General features: G+C 37.6%; 1 protein-coding gene across 2 annotated transcripts in view; it reads left to right on the top strand.

The window, feature by feature from the left end:
* The first annotated feature begins 6,618 nt into the window (after window positions 1-6,618).
* Window positions 6,619-22,648, top strand: part of RASSF6 (Ras association domain family member 6) — a 44,004-nt gene continuing 27,974 nt past the window's right edge. Inside the window, exons 1-2 of one of the 2 annotated variants that reach the window (XM_055297354.2) lie at window positions 6,619-6,693; window positions 11,238-11,283. In XM_055297354.2, coding sequence (XP_055153329.2) covers window positions 6,632-6,693; window positions 11,238-11,283 — 108 coding nt within the window. In that variant the 5' untranslated portion in view covers window positions 6,619-6,631. Of the gene's footprint in view, window positions 6,694-11,237; window positions 11,284-15,330; window positions 15,430-22,648 lie in introns of both variants that reach the window. The other variant, XM_055297353.2, reaches the window with a different exon arrangement.

A 22,648-nucleotide genomic window follows, 5' to 3' on the forward strand; every position in this document is an offset into this window, starting at 1 on the left:
CACACACACACAATGAAATTGGATCCTTATCTTACACCATACACAAAAATCAACTCAAAATGGATAAAACACCTAAATGTAAGACCTGAAACCATAACACTTTTAGAAGAAAACATAGGGGGAAATCTCCTTGTCATTGGCCTTGGCAATGAGTTTTTGTGTGTCACACCAAAATCCCAGGCTATAAAAGCAAAAATAAATAAATGGAATTGTATTAAACAAAGTGAAGGAAACAAATCAACAAACTGAAAAGGAAACCTATGGATTGAGAAAAAATATTTGTAAACTATATGTTTGATAACAGATTAATATTATAAAGAATTCTTATAATTAATAGCTGAAAAACAACCCAATCAAAAAACGGGTCAGAGACCTGAATAGACATTTCTCCAAATAAGACATAAACATGGCCAACAGGTATGTGAAAAGTTGCTCACTGTCACTAATCATCAGGGAAATGCAAATTAAAACCGCTATGAGATATTACCTCACACTCCTAAGGATGGCTGTTACCAAAAAGACAAGAGGTGACAAATGTTGGTAAGGGTGTCAAGAAAAGGAAAGCCTACTACGCTGTTGATAGGAATATAGGTTGGCACTGCCATTATGAAAAGCAGAATGGGGATTCTTAAAGAAATTAAAAATAGAATTACCATATGACCCAGCAATTCCCCTTCTGGGTATGTCACCAAATAAGATGAAATCACCACTCCATAAAGATATCTGTACTCCCACATTCAAGGCAGAATTATTCATTATAGCCAAGATATAGAAACAATCTAATTCCTAATTGTCCATCAATACATGAATGGACAGAAAAAATGTTATATGTATACGTGTGTGTGCATGAATATTATTCAGCCTGAAAAAAGGATATCCTGACACTTTTATCAACATGGATGTACCTGGAGGACCTTATGCTAAGTGAAATAAGCCAGACACAGATGGAAAAATATTGCATAATCTCACGATCTCACTTATATATAGAATCTAAAAAGGAGAAAAATAAGGTCAAAATACAAAGAGAATAAAACAGTAGTTGCCAGGGACAGGAGGAGCAGGGCAGAGGGAAAAGGAAGATGTAGGTCAAAGAATACAAAGTAGTAGATATGTACGATGAACAGGTCTAGAGATCTAATTAGCAACATGAGGACCATAGTTAATAAAATTGTATTATATTTGGAATTTTTGTTAAATAAGTAGATTTTAGCTGCTCTTGTCACCAAAAATGTCACTGTGTAGGTTTGTTAACCATAGTAACTATTTTACTATCTGTATGTATCCCATAAAATCATGTTGTAAACCTCAAATATACACAATAAAATGTAATTTTTGAAAACAGAAATCAAACATGCAATAAGAAAATCAACAAAGTTTAAAAAATCAAAATTGATTAAGTGCCATATTTTGAAAAACAGCAATCACTGTTACATTTCATTGGATTTCTTTATGTTTTATATACAATAACCAATTTTAAAAGGCGGTAACTTTGGGGGTGGGGAAATGATTACCGCCCATTTCATTTTTTTGAAAATTATTCTTCACATTTAAAAAAAGTTATTTCTCCTTGTACCTGTTAAAGTCTATCAAAACATCCTTACAATCTGGGTTTCTTTCTGTCACTGAATTTTGAAAGTATGTATGCTTTTAAATTTCTTCTCTTGAGGTTGAAGATTGTCAGCTCCTTGAGAGAGGAGATTTTGTCTTATTTGTCTTTGTACCATCTCTGCATCTGCTTGGAAAAGATTAATTTTTCAAGGAATGACTAAACTAGATCATTTCCACTATCCATTATGTTATTGAAAAACAGTCTATATTGAAGATAAGAAACTGTCTCTTAGAGCTTCTCAGACAAGAAACTTTCTTAGAGAAGAAAAAGCTTTGGAAATAAAAATTAATTTCATTAATTAATGAAAATAATCTTCACTGTTCAAGTTGTAAAAATGGTTGTGTTGCACTTATCCCCATCATCATGACAAATCATGGCCTTACTCAAGAGTCGCTGTTGAACCTTATGATACATAACTATGGAAAGGTGAGGCTTTTTAAAAATTCATCAACTATCTAAAAGTTTTAAAATGATTTGTACATCAATAACAGCATTGTTTTAATTAAATTTCTGTGTACATTTTTAAAGGAAATTTCTCCTTCCTTATTTTTCTCAACGAAGTTTTTTTTAAATTAAATTTCTTGTCCGTTTTCACAGAAAAGCAGTACATGTTCCTCAACTGAAACACGAAGTGATGGTTTATTCTTCAAGTTCAAGATAAATGTTGGGATTTTCCAAAAATCTTAATCTGTTATGGTTGATGTAATTTATTAAAATCTTTATGGCAAAAATTTCCAGTTGTAAAATGTATTTATTTTAAGCTTTACACATCGGAAATGTAATTAACACATTGCCTCCTTGTGAAGGCCTGGCTTCCTCTTTAAGGCAATTTTCCAGCTAGGTTTTTACTGGGAGTCCCCTCATTGTTTGGAGCTACACTGCTTCTGCTTCCTTTTTTCCTTCCCTCGCACATATTCTTTAAGTACAGCCTCAGACACGAAATGAAGTGTAAGGCAAAAAATATGTATGCTCTCAGTATTTGATAAAAGTGTCATTTCAAATCAAGAAGGAGTGTGATCTATATTTATCTACTCAACGCTTATTTATTGTTACTATTTTTTTCTTGACCCTGTGTTTCTTGACCCTCAGGGGACCACACATTGTTCTAGACACTAAGCATAGAGGAGTGAACCTACAAGTCAAGGTTCCTGATCTCTTAGAGTTTATATTTTAATGACAGGAGACATAAAGAGGTAACCCCAAACAATAAAACATAATTAGCTAATGATAATTGCCACAAATACAATAAAAAAGGTGCTATAATAGAGAAAGATTGGAAGTCTTCTTTGAATACAGTCGTCATAGGAAGCCTTTCTAAGGAGGTAATATTTGAGGAAAAAAAACATAGTAATGAAAAGAAACTACCCATGACCAGAGCAGAGCTTTCTTAAGTGAATCAATAATAAATACAAAGGCAGTGAGACAGGAAGAAGTTTAGTCTGTTCCAGAAATAAAAATTAACCAGGGTAGCAAGTTTAGAGTTAGTACCAAGGAAGTAGAAAATCAAAAAGGTCGAAGAAGCAGGGATGAGCCAGTCATGTGGGACATTGTAGGGCATGGTAAGCAGTTCAGATTTACATTTTATTCCAGATGTGCAGTGCAACCACTAGAAAGCGTTTAAACCAAGAAAATCAGAAGTGGTATTGTTGTCTGGATATTGCTTATAAAAGATTACACTAGCTACAGGTGGAGAATGGACTGTAGTAGGATAAGAGGGGAGGCATAAAGCCCAGTTCGGAGGTCATTTGTGGTATCCAAGCAAGAGATGATGCTGGCCTGATGTAAGGTGGTAGCCATGGAGATACAACATTAGGACTTGCTCATTTACTGGGCGTGGAAAGAGGGAAAGAAAGAAATCAAGAGTGCTAGTTAAACATTTGATCTGAGCAACCATGGGCCTGCCAGTCACTGTGCTAAGCTTAGTGGTTAAAATAGAGGATAAGACATTATGAATTTATGAAGGTCCCTGCCTTCATAAATTTTATAATCTATAGTTATTTAATAAATGTGACTCAGTTAACAAACTAATAACTTAGAAAAATTAAGTTAGATCTAAATTTCATGGTGTTTTAACATAACAAAGTCCAGATGGGCTAAAATGTTCAATTTAATAAATAAATAATATCTAAATCTTAGAAAAACTAGAAGAAACAATATATGTACATTTGTATATACTCTAAGGATGGGAAAGCTTTTATAAAACTGTGATGTAACTGATAAAGAAAAATAATAGATTCAACCATTTAAATTTTTAAACTTTTATATGTCAAAAATACCATAGACAAGACTAAAAGGTAAACAAATCACCTTGAAAATATAGTCACAGCATATACGATGAAGAGTTGATATGTTTAATATATAAAGAGAACTTATAAATCAATAAGAAAAAAGATGAGCAAAGAGTCCAATAAACAATAAAGCAAAAGTGCAAAGTCTAAAGAGCTCAAACTTACAGGTACGATAATATATATATTTAAAATAAGATATGGATTTTTTTACATTTCAAATTAATAGATGTTTAAAAGAAGTATAATAACCCATGTTAGCTGCCCTGGGAGTATAAAACTGACAAAGATTTTTTTAAGGAGGGAAATTCTTCAAAATTCACATTGCCTTACATCTGGCAACTTCAATTTTTGAAATGTATCTAAAAGGTATAGTCATGTTGTGTGGAGTCATATGTAATCATTCACTGCAGTGTTGTTTATAGCAATATAACTTTATCATAATGATTAAATACGTAACGGTATTTTCATTTGGTGCAATACAGAGCAGCTAGCTAAAATTACATTGCAGGAAAAAAACTGACTGATTTATAGTAAATTGTTCATACTATGTTTGATGTGATGAAAGCAGGCTATAAACCAACAAGCCAAATGTAATAGCATTTTGATAAACAGCCACAGGGAAAATAAATCAATAAAGACATTCAACAAATTGTTTATGATGATTATACTTGAGAGATGGAATTATAGGTGATTTTTGTCCTCTACATTTCTGTGCTTTTTCAGATTTTCCACATTGCACATGTGCAATTATATACTTTTTATATTGCAAAATAAAAATTACATATTTACAAACAGATAAAACACTAAAAAACAAAAGAAGTCACCAAGCCTCTAAGTTTACTTTTCTTTAGAAAACCAGTTGGAAAGCAGTCATCAGAATAAAAGTTTCCACAGCATCTGCCATTTAACAGTTTCTAAGCCTTTTTGGTGTCCTTTTGTAATTGGAGATATTGGCAAAATACAAAGCCCCCAAATCCAATGCTTGCAGATAAAAGATAAAAAAGAATGTTGCCCTGATGCTGACAATAAGCAAATGACCCACTTCAGGCACAAACAATGGAGGCGGAGCATGGATCTGAGCAAGATATCCTGGAACCTAGAGCTGTAACCACTCAAGGTCCTGCTAGTCATCATTCAAAGGTCAGTCCATACCAGCAACCACATACCAGAGAGTTATGGAGCCAACATGACAATCAAATTAATATCTGCAAGTAATATTAAGTCACGCCTGTCCTTACATAAGATTGTAAAATCTTTGATCGTGATCCAATAAAACCATTTGCTCAAATAATGATAAATCTGATAGTTCCTGGTCTCCACACACCACAGGTTAAATAGATAAACTGCCTAATGTTTTTTTTTTTTTTTTGAGTCAGTGTCTTGCTTTGTCATCCAGGCTGGAGTGCAGTGGTGCAATCTTGGCTCTCTGCAGCCTCGACTTCCCAGGCTCAAGTGATCCTCCCACCTCAGCCTCCTGAGTAGCTGGGACTATAGGCATGCCCCACAATGCCAGGCTAATTTTTTTTTTTTTTTTTTTTTTTTGTATTTTTTGTAGAGACAGGGTTTTGCCATGTTGTCCAGGCTGGTCTTGAACTCCTGGGCTCTAGTGATCCACCAGCCTTGGTCTCCCAAAGTGCTGAGATTACAGGCGTGAGTCACTGCACCTGGCCTGCCTCACCTTTTGAACATATAAGATCCTATTTAAAGTGCTATGACAAACATGCAACCTGAACATCTAGAGTCATTCTGTTTGTCTGGCGTTTGAACACAAAAGATACCAGAAATTAATTCTGCCTGCTGAACTCTTTGTAGGAATCAGATTGAATTTCTTTTGAGGGCTCTCAGGTTTACACTTGTAAAATAACCTAGTATGTTTAAAAAATTATGAATAGTTGCTTTACATAGGAAACCAGTAAAATAACAATGATCCTTAAAAATGTGTGTGTGTGTGTGTGTGTAAATGTACTTCATATTTCCACAGCATCTGTCATTTAACAGTTTCTAAGCCTTTTTGGTGTCCTTTTGAAATTGGAGATATTGGAAAAAACAAAGCCCCCAAATCCAATTCAGTAGATAATGACTAAATTATTATTTACTTCCTCTGTTTTGTTTCATTATGTTCATTTTCAAACTTTGATGTCTACCAGTTTCTTCTGTGGAGCTTATAAAAAATATAAATACCCGAAGTGTACGCATGGCCTACTAAATCGGAGCCTCACAGGTGATGGTACCTTGGTTTAGCAGAATACATAGGTGGTCCTGGTGCACCCTGAAGCGTGAAACGCTGCTCTGGGTGAAAAAAAGTGCTAGCAGGGAAATGTGTTAGCAAAAGAACAAGGAAAAGAAAGTTAATAAATCTCAAATTGGAAAAGAAAAATCTTAAAAAGAAAGACGTGAATAATGGCGTTCAGTCTTGGTTGGTGTCATTTCTCACAGACCAATTACCTACAGTCTGGGTGGACTAGAGAATAGAGATTAGCATCAGTCAAATCCCGTGGTTAAAGCGTTAACTAGAATGTCCATTCATTTCTCAAGAAGTGTGGCAGAGAGCAAAGGAGTGTACCTATCAGCTGTTCCTAAGAAAGTAAACACTCCCAACATGCACTGAGGCACAGGGAGTGGCTCAGGTTTCTTAACACTTCCCTGCTGTGGCGACAAGGAGAAATAATTAACAGCTCCTGGGGCTCTAGCATCGCTGATCGCGTGGGGGGCACTGCAAGCGCCCAGCCGAGCCATGCTCTGGGAGGAGACAGGCGCCGCCCCTGCGCCCGCGCGGGCCTCGGACCTCCCCTACAGGTGAGTGACTCGCGAAGTCCCAGCCCGGCAGAGACAGGGCACTGGTTTCCCTCTACCACAGTTCCTGACCCAGCCGAGAACAAACTGCGGAGCAAGTTCAGCCCAACAACGATGGTGAAAAGGCACCTTCTGCTCACAGTGTGAATAACAGGTAAAAAATGGGGATGGGGAAAAAACTTTCTAATCCACTCCCTGGGGTCATGTTGAGGGCAAGTTATTAGAAAGCAGAATCCATAGGCAGCAAAGTTAAATGTGTGTGTGTGTGTGTGTGTGTGTGTGTGTCATAGCAGCCTGAATCGCGCACATCCCTTTTCTTTTTGATTTTCTCAGAATATGCTTTCCTAACCAAGGTAAGCTTGTAGGGTGAGAGGGAGAGAGGGGAAAGAAGGGAGGGAAAGGGTGCGGGGAAGGGCTTGGAGGTAATGTGACCACAGGACCCCTCCACCCTTTAGTTCAATGAGCCCTTTACCTGTAATTGTGCCTGGCAAAAATCGTGCCTTATAAAGATACTAGACTTCTGGATGGCATCCTCCTTCCTCTGAGTATCCTTATGGCTGGAATATTGTGTTGAATCATCACACTGGAAAGATCTTAATTGAGGGTTCAGCTCAACTTTTGTTTCTGCAAAGTGACAGAAAGCATGCCCCCCACCAAAAAAAAAAAAAAAAAAAATGAATTTTCAATATAAGCGCTCACCAAACAATGAAATAATAAACATAAATAATTAAATGGGAGTCCATGAGTTAAGGATATGAATTCTGAAGCAGGAGAGTGGTAGGTTCAAAGCTCAGCTTTGCCACTTATTAGTTTGCCCCATTGCAAGTTTCTTAAGCCCCAAACGTTTGTCTATAAAACAAGCATCATCAAAGGATCTGCCACATAAGGCTTTCTTTGATGGGAACTGAACACTCAGCAAGTGTTCTGTAAGTGATACCTACTGTTAGCATTAAGAATAAGATGTTCTGCCAAAGCGGTCATTCTCAGGGAGGGCAAGCTGAACTAGGGAGACCAGACAGTGTGTATTAGGATGCTGGAACTGAACTGGTTCTCAGAGAGTGGGTCCAGGACAGGCAAGCAGGTGACAGGTGTGCTAGGATCATCTCTCTGGGTAGCAACGAAATGACCTGGCTTCTTTCCATTTTTCAGATAGAGTATGTGGTGGCAAATTCAGACATATTTGCTGCTCAATCACTTTTCTTTTGAAAAATTCACATTTATATTAATCTGTTATTCCTAAAAAGAAAATAGAATTATAGAGTAAGAGGGTTACACACAATCTCATATTGTGGAATTCATGCCATTTGGGTTTTATAAAGGAGACTGCTTTTGAATAACTTTCATCAGTTTAGACCATATAATCCATGTCTTTATATTTAAGCACATACTGAATTGTTTGTACTGAAGTGATGTTTTTAATTTGTGTTGATGGACAAGAGACATGAAGGAATAATACTTGTATTTGGTCAGTCTCTACCTCTTAAGCTTAAATTACAGGAAAGTGGCTTTATTTTGTGAAGTTTCACTTAAAGGGCACTTTTGTCAATGTTGTTAGTTATTAATGTTACTAATTTTCTTGAGGGGACCAACTTAGTGCCTATGACTAGTAATTTCCATTGATGTCATTTTTATCTTGTTATTTTATTAAATAAAACAGTCAAAGAGTTTGCAGTATACACTAACTTAGTATCATCAGTATTTTAATGGATTCTTTTTTCAAATTGCAGAGTTGAAATTCTTCAGTGTGCTTACAATTAGATAGTGACTGGAGAACTGTGGATAGAATTCTAAACCCAACCTAACTGAAGTTTACTATGTTATTTCCCTCTGGGGTCTGATTGTGTTTAGTACAGTTTAGCTAAAAACTTATAAAGGAATCAAATTGAATTAGAATAAGTTAGGGCTCCATATTCACTAAACATTTTTCAAAGAGGAAATATACTTTTATGCTGAATTTACATATTGTTATACATCCTTAAGCCAAGTTATTTGCCTTTATATTTATTAATAGACATATGTCTAAATAAAAAAGAGTAGCCCCAATTGAGATAAATTTATTTAACCATATTTGAAATTCATTTGAGATTAATCTATTTAACCATAACTAGGTGTAAGTCTTCCTAGTTAAAATCTGTCTAGATAGATAGATAGATAGATGATAGATAGATAGATAGATAGATAGATAGATAGATAGAGACATAGATAAAAACTTTATATCCATACATTAGAATATTGGGTTGAATTGACATTTATTCTACTATTTCTCACTTGTATAACATTTTATTATAAACTATTAAATGTTTTGGTCAGAGAGAGAGAGAAAGAGAGAAAATAGTGACATAGAGAGACCCAGCAATGATTAAGAAAAAATTAACTTTTCCAGTTATATTCAAAATAGTGTAACACGTATGTAACAAGTCTTTTAAGCATGTAATTAAAAGTTCTATACCTGATTCTTGTTTTAATTTCCTAAAATAAGAAGCATCCTATACTTTTAACTGAAACAGAAACCCAGTGCTAACAGTCCATTTGCTTACATAGATTCATTGATTACAATGTAGGTGGGGAATTCACGGTTACTAGAGATACATGGGCTTCATATAAAAGCTTAGATTTTTAAAATATTCAAGTATAGGCCATTTGAAAATACAACCTCTGAGAAAGGAATTCTGAATGTTTTCCCTTTACACAACAGTTAGAGAGTTATTCTGTTGCAAAAATTAATTTGTATATTTAAAATGATCAGTTATAGTGATTTCATCACTTTCATAACATAATCTCAACCACCAAACTTAACTAGTACCACTGCTTTCAGGAGTTGAACATGAAGTGTCTCCTATTTAAGTAATAAGGATGTTAACTTAAAGGAAAACTTCATCATCACCTAGAGCCTAGTAAAGGAGCTTAAGAGGAGAGAGTGTTGATTCTTTTGCAGCCAATATACAAACAGGAAAAATGAGTCGTGATCTTTGTGACGTCAACCTAAGAATTTCGACTGGGAAGCTCAGGTGAAGCAGAAAATCCTTGAGCTCCACCATACTGGTAATTCCGGAAGAAACTGTCGGCAGACTGAGCAGCGCCTCCCAGACCCAGTGGTGGCAAGATGCCTTAAGTGCCTTAATACAAATTTGCTTCTCCGACTGTTTCTGCTTTCTTTATCTCCCTGAGGGCACCTTGAGCAGAATAAAAATGCATGGCATTAGTACCATGTAAATATGCAATAGAATAGTAAAGGTTTGGCATTTCCAATTAGATTCCACTTGAACTGGGGGCAGTGGCATGCTCACATAAAAGTGTGTTTGATCCATGTTCTGCTTAGTCCTCTTTTAAATTCAATGATTATAATACATTATTTCTATCTCAAAACCAACAATCGCTGACTGCAACCAATATAGCTTAATTAAGTGATAGTTTGTATATGCCAACTCTTGACTTTTACTGTCTCTGCAAATAAAGCACATTTTAAGAAAAAATTTGGAGCCAAATGTTTCCTAGAAACCATCACTCTGTTAACTCTTTTCCTTTTATTAGAGAACTAGATAGTAGATGGAATTATAGATGCTTTGTCTCATTTTCTTGAAGTGATGTAATTGCATATAACCCTGCTCTTCTCTACTCCAAGGTTCCAGGTCATAACTTTGGGAAAACAGCTTCATTTTGGAGATGAATACATAATTGTAATTTTCTATTGCTTCTTCAAGCTGAAACGATATTTTATTAAAAAGACTCTCCATGTGTACAGCCCTTAATATATTCTTATCTCATAATTGAAATACACACTTGCTATTCTAGTGTGATACTTTCTGTTCTTTTTTTAAGTAGCTTTTACTGGGGACGTAGGTAAAAGAGATGTAGCATATATTCCTTGTCTATGATTTAGAAAGTACATACAAAATAAAAAAATAAATAATTATCACACATAATCTCTTAGCTCTTAATTTTACCATTAATATTATAATATACCTCTCTGTATGTTGGATGTATTCAATATTTTGTGTATGTTTTATCTATATGCCTGCATATATTCACTCACTTTAGAAGACACAAAAATGAAATAGCAATAATTTTGTCCTAAAGGACCTAGTAGTCAAATTAAGTAAAATAATATATGGTTAGAGAGAGAGAGCAGTAAGTAATTAGAAAGCTACAGAAAATTTCCTGTGAAATTTCAGAAGCAAGAGACATTGTCTTTGGCGGGGAAATACAGGGAAGTTAACACCTGTAGATAGATAGATAGATAGATAGATAGATAGATAGATAGATAGATAGATGTATATATATTAGTTCTTTGTAAAATCATTAGCATTATGACACTTTGTGCACCTTGTGGCCTCAGAAATAAGAGGCTATAGATATAGATACAGGCTATACTTTCTGTGCCTAGCACGGTAGCAGGTGCAGAGAAGGAACTCGTGAAATATTTGTTGAATTTACAAACGAGTGAAGCAAATTTTCCACTTTTAGACATGTAACCATTTAATTAACTCATGCTTGGATAACAGGAAGTTACTTTAAATGACTAACCCATTTGATTTAATTTGTACTAGAATTCACTTCCTGTCCTCTGGCCTCATTCTGGTCACAAGGCAACTGGTAAGTCCAGGCAAGCCCACCTCTAGGCAGGAATGCAGAGCAGGGGAGGTGAACCACGTTCCAGTGTTGCTGGAACGCTAATGCTGCCCAACACTGCCTCCTCAGGCTCCATCCAGATCTCATTGGCCTGTTCAGACCAATTCTACCTCTCCTAGTACTTATAGTGCTGTTGATTTCTCCAGGACTTAATTGCTGACCTATCTAATTCCCTGTTTCTCCAGCTTCATTGTTTCTGGACAAAATGAAAAAGCAAATGACCAAACTTATTAAATAATGATCTTATTTTACACACAATCTAAGTCAATAATCTCTGGCACCAGGGCCTACATAGATTTGTAACAACAATCTTCCTCCTCAAGTTGTAGTTTATTATGTTCTACCAAAATAACTGAACATCCCAAGTAAGACCTCCAGGCTTCTAGAACTGTAATATTTCTTTCTTCATAAATTCTCTCCCTCTTTGCTATTCATGACTTCTCTGTTATTCTCCTCTTAAGTCTTTGAGAGAGTTTGCTCAAATGCTTATATCTACCAAGTCTTTATAATTTAGAAGATTTTCACAAGGGCCCTAGCAGATTTTAATTTACTGTGAATCACGGTGAATGGGAATGGGAAGATGAGGATGAAAAACTATTTGAATTCATAGATCTATGCTTCACTTCATTGTTTTTGCTTATTTGTTTTGCTTTTTTTTTTTTTTTTTTTTTTGAGATGGAGTCTCGCTCTGTCGCCCAGGCTGGAGTGCAGGGACACAATCGTGGCTTACTGCAACCTCCCTCTCCCAGGTTTAAGTGATTCTCGGGCCTCAGCCTCCCAAGTAGCTGGGATTACAAGTGTGTGCCACCACACCTGGCTAACTTTTGTATTTCACTTCACTGTTAATACTAACAATGGGACTTTTACCAAAGCATGTTCTTCCTTTCAGATATTTAAACTGTTTGAATATTTTATTTACCCAATTTTTAGATCAGACATGAACAATATTATTTCCTACTCAAATATTATGTGCTGCCTATGAATGAAAATTTTATCCTGTTTTTATTTTCTTACATTAAATTATATTCAACTGTCTTCCTTCCTAAAGTCAGAGAAAGATGTAAGAGGCTTGGAAATCCTTTCATCACATCTTCTGAAGTCTTCTGAAGCTGGCTATGAGTTACCTCAGCATAGATCACAAGTGTGTCACTATAACTACATTGCAATTATTTGCCCTCTTTAATGATAACTTTGATATTTCTTATGAATGCAAATAAAGAGTGAGCCAGTTGGAAAGCCACTGCAATGATTTTTCAGTCCATCACTGCCAATTTTCACTTTGTGATTATAAGAAGCTGCTATCAGTGGTTCTTCAGTTCCAAATATCCCCAGTGTCTGGTGAGGGAAGCAAGCTGTCTGGTTCTTAGATGGCCTTCTTGCTATGCTCTGACGTGGTGGAAGGGTCCAGGTAGCTTCTGGGGTCTCTTTTATAAGGGCACTAATCACATTCATGAAGTCTCCACTATCATGACCTAATCACCTCCTAAAGTCCTCACCTGTTAATACTATTGCATTGGGGATTAAGTTTCAACATGTAGGTTTTGTGGGGACACAAACATTCAGACCACAACAGAGGGAGGCCCTCTAGTAGGTTGACACAATAATCCAGGAAAAATATGATGGTGGCTTGGCTTAGGGTAGTAGCAGTGGAAATCAAAGCTTTTGAATTTGGATTATGTTAGTGGTACAGTGAATAGGACTTACTTTTGGATTTAATTCGGCTTATGATGAAAGAGGGAAAAAATGAGACTAAATATTAGTTTTGATACCTAGATGGGAAAGAATTGTGGAGGATGAAATTTTAGAGCATGGGAGAAAGTCAGTGGTTCTTTTTCAGCCATGTAGATATTGAGATGCCTGGTACACATCTAAGTAGAGATTAGGTAGGTGGTGACATGCGTCTGGAGCTCAGCAGAGATTACGGGATGGAGACGGATTTGATTACCTGGAAGAATATATAGATAGAGAAGAAAGGATGGCTGAGAATGGACACTCAAACAAGCCAGTATTTAGTGATCATACAAAGGAGGAGTCAGCAAAGGAGACTAGTGTTTTGGCCTGTGAGATAGCAGGAAAATAGAGAGAGGTGATTGTTATTCGTGGTTTGTCTCAAAAGCATCAAGAAGAAAGTGTTTTAAAAGGTAGGAAAATCAATCTTGTCAAATATTGCTAAGAGGTGGAGAAATAAGGAGAGAAGTGAACTCTTTGGCAAGGTACAGGCTCTTGGAACATGGGTGGAGAGGTGGAGGTAGGGCAAAATTAAAGGAATATATGATAAATAATCTGGATCCAGGAGGAAGAAGGAAGTGTTTGGGCCCCAGGGTCATCACTGGGGGATCTCACTAGGGGACATTAATAACCCTTTTGGTGGGTTATTAGAATAACAAAATTCAAGGGCAAAACTCAAGTTTGAGAAGCTGGAGTAACCTGTGTAACCTGTATAACCAAATTGCCCAGACCAAATCCTGTGAATGAGTAACTGGGATTCACTGGGCTCATGGAGCATGTTGTGTCTGTGTCCCCAAGGCAGCATAAAATGCCCATGTGGCTTCTGATGTATAGAATTACTTTGCCTGGTGACTAAGCTTCTGTCTCTCTGGCATGAGTCCTCCAGGTGTCCTGCATGAGACCTGCCAATGATGTGCTATCAGAGGATGCCATTTCTAACTAGAGAAGCACCATTCTTTGAGCAAGAAGATAGCAATAGAAAAGAAAGTAAGGTATAAATCAATAATGACAATACAAGGTAGAAAGCAGAATGATGACAACAGTGTGGATTCAAAGGCCATGGGGAGACTTAAAGATGCCCCACTGGGGACTAAAAGGGACCAGATATCTGGACCTGCAGTGAGGAGGGCCCTCTGCTGCCAGGGGAATTGGTGAGAAGAGACTCAATGACATGAAATTTCATTAGGTTACAAGGCCTGGTGTTGAAGAAATGTTTCCATTTGGAGCTTGGAAAGGTAGGTTTGAGTGGAATTGAAGAAAGCCTGAAAGTCAGGTTAAGGGACTTGGGCTGTATTTATTAAGAAAGATGCCAGGATGGTTTGTGACCAAATAGATGATGGGATGATCAGAATGATAAAAGCCTAAAATGAGACTCCAGCCAAGCATTCACACTGAAAACTGTAACAAAGTACCTAGTGAGTTTAACAACATGCTATAAAGAAAAATATGCATCAGAGGTTTTATGAGAATAGAAGAATAGCTTTCCTGTTTTCTTTTTTTTCCTGGTATTCTGAAGAGTTAGGACATATAATTTCCTAATTTTTATTCATCTTACCCAACCCAAATAACCTGATTTGAAAGGAAAAGGAGGAAATCCACCCCCCTATACACAAACTTTAAAAAAAAAAAAAAAGAAAGGAAACTGAACTCTCTCGTCCATCTTTTTATTCTGGCTCTATCCCCTAAAATCTTATAGGCTTGGAGCCATGATAACTGAATATTCAATTTTTGCAAAATGGAATTACCAGAAAATATTATACTTTACATCTCTGGTCACACCCTAATGCCATTTATATGAACATATAAAGGAGGAGATTATTCACATCTGACCACAGTTTCCAGAGTTTGAAGGAGACTTGAAAAATATTACATCATACCTAATCAACTTTCAAGTCAGAGCTTGATTTTAGCTGCCTAGAATTGCAGTTGTGTTCTTCTGACTGGGGCAAGGTTCAGCCAGTTTGGGTGAGTTATTGCAACAGAAGGAATATGATCCCTTATACAGAATTATATAAATCAATAGTCATATTTATTTTGCTAGAAATATATCTAAAACAGACTTACCAAATTGTTCAATCCATCCTTGTCTGGAGTTACCGTTTCTGTAGTTTTTCATTTGCATAATACATTCTTCTGTATTTTTGCTCACACATGACATACTACTTAAAAACTTTCTAAAACCTTCTTATACTCCAGAGACGTAACAAAACACTCAACTTAAATCAGAAACTAAGTTATGAATGCATTATAGGAATAAATCATTAAGATTATTCTCATGTTTAGGATATCCTCAGACCATCTCGAAAAGGAGGAAAAGATGACTATGACGGCTCACCAGTACCCCTCTTGGATCTTCATTAATGAGAAGACATTCATAACCAGGTGACCACACACCTTATATTATACATTGTCCGACTCACCAATCATTTGTGGGATATACCATTCAAAGTTTTCTAAGCGTGATGTATGATCAACAAGATCAATAATATGAATCATCAGTAGAGATACTAGATAAGAAGTTGAAAAAGTTTGTTCCTAAAGACTCTCAAATTTACTCTCTCATGGAACAATCACTAATATTTTGTTTAACAGTGGTTTTTACTTTATTAAAAGCAACATTTCTGTTTTAATAGTTGAGATAATACTGAAGAGCAGCATTAGGTGAAATATCTAAGGCTTCTCATAAATGATAGTTCTAAAGAATTAACCCCAGGGCCAAAAACATTATGTCCTGTCCTAACCTCTCCCTCCCTTGCTCCTCATTACACTCTATTTTTACTGGTTCCCTCTTGACACTAGATTATGCACTATATGGCCGACATCCACAACTTTTCTTGTACACAGCAAGCAGTATCTCATATTGCTTTGGGAACACTAGAGTAGGGGCTTAAAAGCTATAAGAGTAGAGACGAAAACTGAAACTGGCCAAGCTACAGCAGAGGCTGGGGACTGAAGGGAGATGAAATCATGAAAAAACAAGTGGTACTGAAACATGACCCAAATCTTATGGGGGGTGTGGAAAAAGGAATAAAGCCAAATAAATGATAGAGAGAAGGGGAAGTGAATGATGCAGGGTTGGGCGGTAGGAAAGTGAAGGAAACAAATATGATCAAATATGGAAATAAAGCCACAGCTGAAAGATAAGGATGAACTATAAACAGTGGGAAAAAGACATGACGCAAAGGATAAAGGATCCACTGACTTATTCCTCAAACACGTATTGATTTGTCACTGTGAGCAGGTGTTTTTTTGGACCTCGAGCATTCAGTAATGAACCAAACAAAACCCTTACTCTCATGGGGTTACATCATAAAGTCGGGATACAATCAGTACGTAAGATAAATGCTGACGAAATGGAGTAAAGAGTGCTGGAGATAGAGAGCGGAAAGGGTTCTGATTGCATATAACCTAGTTCCTTCCTGAGTGAGCAGGAAGCATTGGAGGAAAAGCCTGCAGAAAAGGAGAAAGCAAGCCATGCAGGTTTCACAGGTATTCCAGGCAAGGGGAACGGCAACTCCACAGCCCTAAGGCAGATGCCTATTTGTAAGGGTCAGGGAGGACAGTGTGGGGAAATGGAAGTAGAAAGACAGCAGAAGATGAAGCCAAATGGGCCCAGAACATGTAGGGTTTGAAAGGCCATTATGAGGCTTGATCTTTCCCACTAAATAAGATGAGAAGCTGTGGAAGGATATTGAGCACATGAGTGGCAATATCAGTCTAGCTGCTGTGTGAAGAACAGAGTAGAGAGGGGACAAGAGTGGAAACAGAGAAGTTACCAAGGAGCTGACAGTCCAGGGTGGAGATGAAGGTGGTTTGAATGAAGGTGGCAGCAGTAGAGGTAGAAAACAATGGTGAGATTCTGGATATATTTTGAAGACCAACACAATAGGATTTCCAGAAGGGTTAGACATGGGGTATGAGAGAAAGAGAATAACCAAGGATAATTCTAAAAATTTTGATCTAGAAAAATGGAGTTAACATTTTCTGAAATCATGAGGAGAAGCAGGAGCTACAGGAGGAGCAGATTTGCAGCTGAGGATCCGGAATTCAGTCCTGGACACATTACATCTGAGATTGAATAAGAAGCATTTCTTAAAAATGAGGTCCATGGACCACCTGCTTCTGAATCAGATGACTGTTCACCGTATAGACCCTGGGCTTCACCCCAGAACTATTCATGTGATTCTGATGCATACTGAAGTCTTGAGAACAAATTCTCACAGTAGGAAAGGATTAAAGTTCTGAGAACTTCTGACCTCCTAACATAAACAAAATTCCTGGAGCTGGGGGAAATCTCTGCCAGGCTGTCACCAGAAATTATAACAATGCCACTGACCAACTATGATATCTAGCATACCACAAATCCGGCAAACACCCCTGCTCATTTATTCACTTGGCAAGTCGTTTTTTAGCTCCCTGTCTTTACTAGGCATTGTCACGGTAAACAAGATGAAAATTAGCAATTTATTGAGGTATTTTTATTTTCCTGCACAGAACTACATGAAAAGAATGGAAATTAATAGTTAAGCAGAATCTTCATAATCAAAATTTTGGTTTCAGCAAATTTCATGAGGATTACATATGATCAGTAAAATAAGAGGTCCTGATATTAGTAATAGCATAGTAGGCAACAAAACGTTTATATCCCACTACTGGATGAGAATTCTCTGAGTTTAGAAACTTCCTTGTTCAAAGGGTATTGGCACAGATTAGCTTTGTGCTGAAATGACTAAGCTTCCGGTTGCTGTTTTATTGCCCGGAGTCATCATTGCACACTGCTTCACATAGTGAGCTGGGTGGAAAAAAATAAAAACAAAAGTTTTTAATGGTTACTTTCAAAGTATTTTCACTTTAGGTCATAGGCTGAAATCTGGGCACTTTAGAGGTGAATAAATGCTAACCATGTATTAAAAAAAAAAAAAAACAAATTAATGGAGAAGTTTAAATCCAGTTTTAGAATGCCGATCAGATTTCACTCTCAGAACCTATCAGACTTTTTCTGCTACTTAGTAACCTAACATAAACTTTGCAGCCTATGCCTCTTCTAAGGGCAGCTCAAAAGGCACCTGTACAATCCTGTCCTTAGTAAATAAGTTTAATTAGCGTGATGTAATAAATTTTAGCAGAAAGTGCATTATTCCAAACAGTTTCTTTTTCCAAGCATGTTGGCCAGCAATCTTTGTTGAAACAAAGGAACCAGCCACCTGCACTTCTAAGCACAAATTAAGCACAAAGAGCCAGTGTTCCAGAGGCTGCCTTCTACCTGGCCAGTACAGCCAGAAGGCAATGTTTGCCCAGGTTTCATACACAGGGTCTTCTCCTGATCAAAGGAATAGGAGCAAATACTGCGTGCCACTGTGAGTCTGAAGGTAAGTTTCTAAGAGGAGGGCATCTTTCTCCTGAAGAATGCTGAATACCTGTCTTTAATTAAAGTATAAGAGAGCCTGTTCTGATGTATTTGTATAAAAAGTTAGAATTTTAAAACAAGCCAGAGACAAGATTTTAACTGCATATTTAGGAGCATCTACTTTAAAAAATAGAATTTTTGTCCACATGGGGATTGTTTTTAAAAATTCACATTATTCATGTTTGATGATCCAGTGAAATGAAAGGAAATTATTATGAGAAACTGGGTATCACATCTGTTATTTTGTCACAAAAAGGTCAATAACGTCATCATGAGATATGTGAAAGAAGAACATTTATTAGTTTTTTTATATTTTATATTTTTCAATAAGCATATATTGTCAACAGTCATTGAGCATATCAATATGACTTAATAATCTGTTATTCCTAGTAAAATTTATCTACTTTGCAGTTACCTATTTTATCAGTTAAGGAGGTTTAAAAACAATGAGATCATTTGTCTGCCCAAGATAATCTAAAAATGTTCTCATCGAAAATCCAGTGATTTTCTACGAGACTCCAGAAATTCAGACTCCAGAAATATATTACATGTATGGAATTTATTTCAATTTCTGGATGTGTGAATTTTCTATACTGTATTCCCTACACAAATAACTTTTGAGAGCATACCATAAGCAAGGAGGAGGAGGAAGAGGGGAGGGGAGGGGGGAGAGGGGAGGGGAGGGGAGGGGATGGAGGAGAGGAGAGGAGAGGAGGAAGAGTAGAGAGGAGGGGAGGGGAGGAGATGGAGGAGAGGAGAGGAAGAGTAGAGAGGAGGGGTGGGGAGGGGAGGGGAGAGGAGAGGGGAGGGGAGGGGAGGAGAGGAGAGGAGAGGAGGAAGAGCAGAGAGGAGGGGAGGGGAGGGGATGGAGGAGAGGACAGGAAAGGAAGAAGAGTAGAGAGGAGGGGTGGGGAGGGGAGGGGAGAGGAGAGGGGAGGGGACAGGAGAGGGTAGGGGAGGAGAGGGGAGGAGAGGAGAGGAGAGGAGAGGAGAGGAGAGGAGAGGAGAGGAGAGGAGAGGAGAGGAGAGGAGAGGAGAGGAGAGGAGGGGAGGTAGCTGTCCTACTCTTGTGGAGCTTGCAATCTGAAGCTGTAGCTCAAACCTGAGCCTTTATCAGAACCACCTGGAGGGTTCTTTAAAAGAAAGATTGCTAGGCTCCATCCCCAGAGTTTCTGATTCAGGAGTTCTAGGGTGTGGTGAATATTTGCATGTCTAAGTTCCCAGGTGGTACAGATGCTGCTGGTCTGAGGATCACACTTTGAGATCCACATAGGTCTAAAGGCCTGAAACAAACTGACATGTATTCTGAGGGAAGGAACCCAGTTCTATGAAAGAACAAAGCCCTAGTTTAAACAAGAGTTCCAAGAAGGCTTCCCTAGAAACAATGTTTGTACAGAGATCTGACTAAAAGGGAGCTATCAAAGTTCAGGGGAGTGGGTGAGAGAGCCTTTCTGACACAGGAAATCTGCCAGAAATCCTTACAGCCATACAGCAAAGAGTCCCAACAAGTGAAAAGTGTCCAGGGTGCTGGGGTGCAGGACACAGGGAAAATGTCTCTTGAAAGGAGGCTGAAGAGGAAGGCAGGAGAGAGACCAAACAGGACTTAACCTGCCATAAGTATGTGGGGGTTTTATCCCAAGAGCAACGGAAAGACATTTAAGACATTTAAAGATGTTAACAAAGCAGATGATATGATCAGATACATTCTACATACTCTGGATTTAGTCTGGAGAATGTTTGGAAGATCCCCTGAATAGCAGCAAGGAGTTTGCTTATTATTTTCTTGTTGAATGTAAAGATAACCGGTGGTGAAAGTCATGGCAGCATTACCGAAGAACGAAGTCAGAGCCAGTGAGTGTAAGAGCCTGTGTGTCAGGAAGGCTCCCATTTTCAGGCTCGTGCTCATGTTGATGGCCCTGGGAATCACTGGCTCCCTGTTGTGTTTCAAACCCTCTAGTAACAATCCCAAATGTCCAGGGGGCCGAAAGGCATATTGCTACAATAAATGAAAGACTTCATTAAATAGGATAGTTTCTCCCTCCCAAGGGAACAAGGGGCATCAGAGTGTGAAGTCAAGGTACTCATTCTCAATAAGCACAGAAGTCCCTATCTGTTCATATACAAAGGGTGTAATTTTACAGCAAGTTTCCATCTGCTCCCATAATGATTGCTGTTGAGTGGCACACCTGTGTTTACTTTTCAACTGGCTTTAAAAAAACTATAAGGCTTGTCTCAGAAAAACAGGAAATGAAAGGCTAAACCACAGACAAATGAGAAGCAAGACCCAAATATGAGCTAAGTCCCAGCCTAATTGCTCCATTCCCTCATCTCTATCTTGCATGATGCTGAGGTTTGGGATATGGATGAACCCATCATCCCAGTAGTGGGCATAGTACCCAATAGATAGCTCTTCAGCCCTTGCCCCCTTCCCTCTCTCTTGCATCTAGTGGTCCCCAGTGCCCATTGTTCCCATCTTTGTGTCCATGTGTACCCAGTGTTAAACTCTCACTTATAAGTGAGAACATGCAATATTTGATTTTCTGTTTCTCCATTAGTTTACTTAGGATAATAGCCTCCGGCTGCATCCATATTGCTGCAAAGGACATGATTTTGCTCTTGTTTATGGCTGCAGAGTATTCCATGGTGTCTATGTACCACATTGTCTTTACCCAATCCAGCACAGATGGGCACCTGGGTTGATTCCATGTCTTTGCTATTGTGAATAGTGTTGTGATAAACACAGGGGTGTGTATGTCTTTTTGGTAGAATGTTTTATTTTCCTTTGGGTCTATATCCAGTAAAGGGATTGTTGGGTTGAAAGGTAGTTCAACTTTTAGATTTTTGAGAAATCTCCAAACTGCTTTCCACGGTGACTGGACTAATTTACATTCCCACCAACAGTGTATAAGTGGCCAAAAGACATGGGCAGACACTTCTCAAAAGACATACAAGCAGCCAACAAACATGAAAAAATACTCATTGTCACTAATCAGAGAAATGCAAGTCAAAACCACAGTGAGACACCATCTCACAGCAGACGGAATGGCTTTTATAAAAAAGTTAAAAAATAACATATGTTGGCAAGGCTGCAGAAAAAAGGGAAAACTCCTCAGGTATTTGAAGTTGGAAGAGTGAGACAGAATTCAGAGCTTTCTGATCATTTAGGGTTTGCATTTTTACTTCAATCAAGATAGACTACTTCACAAATTTCTCAGTTTCCAGACTTTGGAACTCAGTCCCTTCATTTGCAAAGGAAATGTGAATAACCTACTTTCCTAGCTGAGGAGGGTCTCTATGCAAAGATTGAAAAGCATTCTTTCTTCATCATTTGAACCAGGAGATGAGGCCAAAAGCCAAAAGACATGAAGCCATGGCTGTTTATGAAACAGGAGCCAAAATTTGTAATTTTAATTCCAGGATTCAAATGGACAGGAATAAAGGATAAAATGAGTTTGGAGAATTCTGCTTCTATTACAGACATCATTAATATGGAATGATGATTTGTCTTGGCAAATGGCTTGATGACAAGGCTTTATTCGGTTCTCTTCTGTGTCCTCATATTTCCTGATTCCATCTTTCCAAAAACATACAAGAGTGTATATTACATTTTTATGAACCTAAAAAATATCATGAAAGTATCACACATTTCTTATATAGAATTTATAGGCTGGGCATGGTGGCTCACACCTGTAATCCCAGCACTTTGGGAGGCCGAGGCAGGGGGATCACCTGAGGTCAGGAGTTTGAGACCAGCCTGGCCAACATGGTGAAACCCCATCTCTACTGAAAATACGAAAATTAGCCTGGCCTGGTGGCAGCTGCCTGTAATCCCAGCTACTCAGGAGGCTGAGGCAAGAGAATCACTTGAACCCGGGAGGTAGAGGTTGCAATGAGATGAGATCACACCATTGCACTCCAGCCTGGGCAATAAGAGCAAAACTCAGTCTCAAAAAAACAAAAAAAAAAAAAAAAAAGAAAGAAAAGAATTTATAAGGTGTATAGAATTACAACATAGGAAATAAAAATCACAACCTTAATTCCCAGCAAATAATCAATTTGTTACCTTTACATATTTAATGTAATGTTGAATATGTTTAACTTTAATATTTCGTAGTTATTTTATAAAAATATAAAGTTCTAAATTCAGCTTTTTGAACCTGACATAAGAAATTGTTAAATAGCCTCACTGCTAAA

Source organism: Symphalangus syndactylus, chromosome 10, assembly GCF_028878055.3.
Source record: "Symphalangus syndactylus isolate Jambi chromosome 10, NHGRI_mSymSyn1-v2.1_pri, whole genome shotgun sequence".
Lineage (NCBI taxonomy): Eukaryota > Metazoa > Chordata > Mammalia > Primates > Hylobatidae > Symphalangus > Symphalangus syndactylus.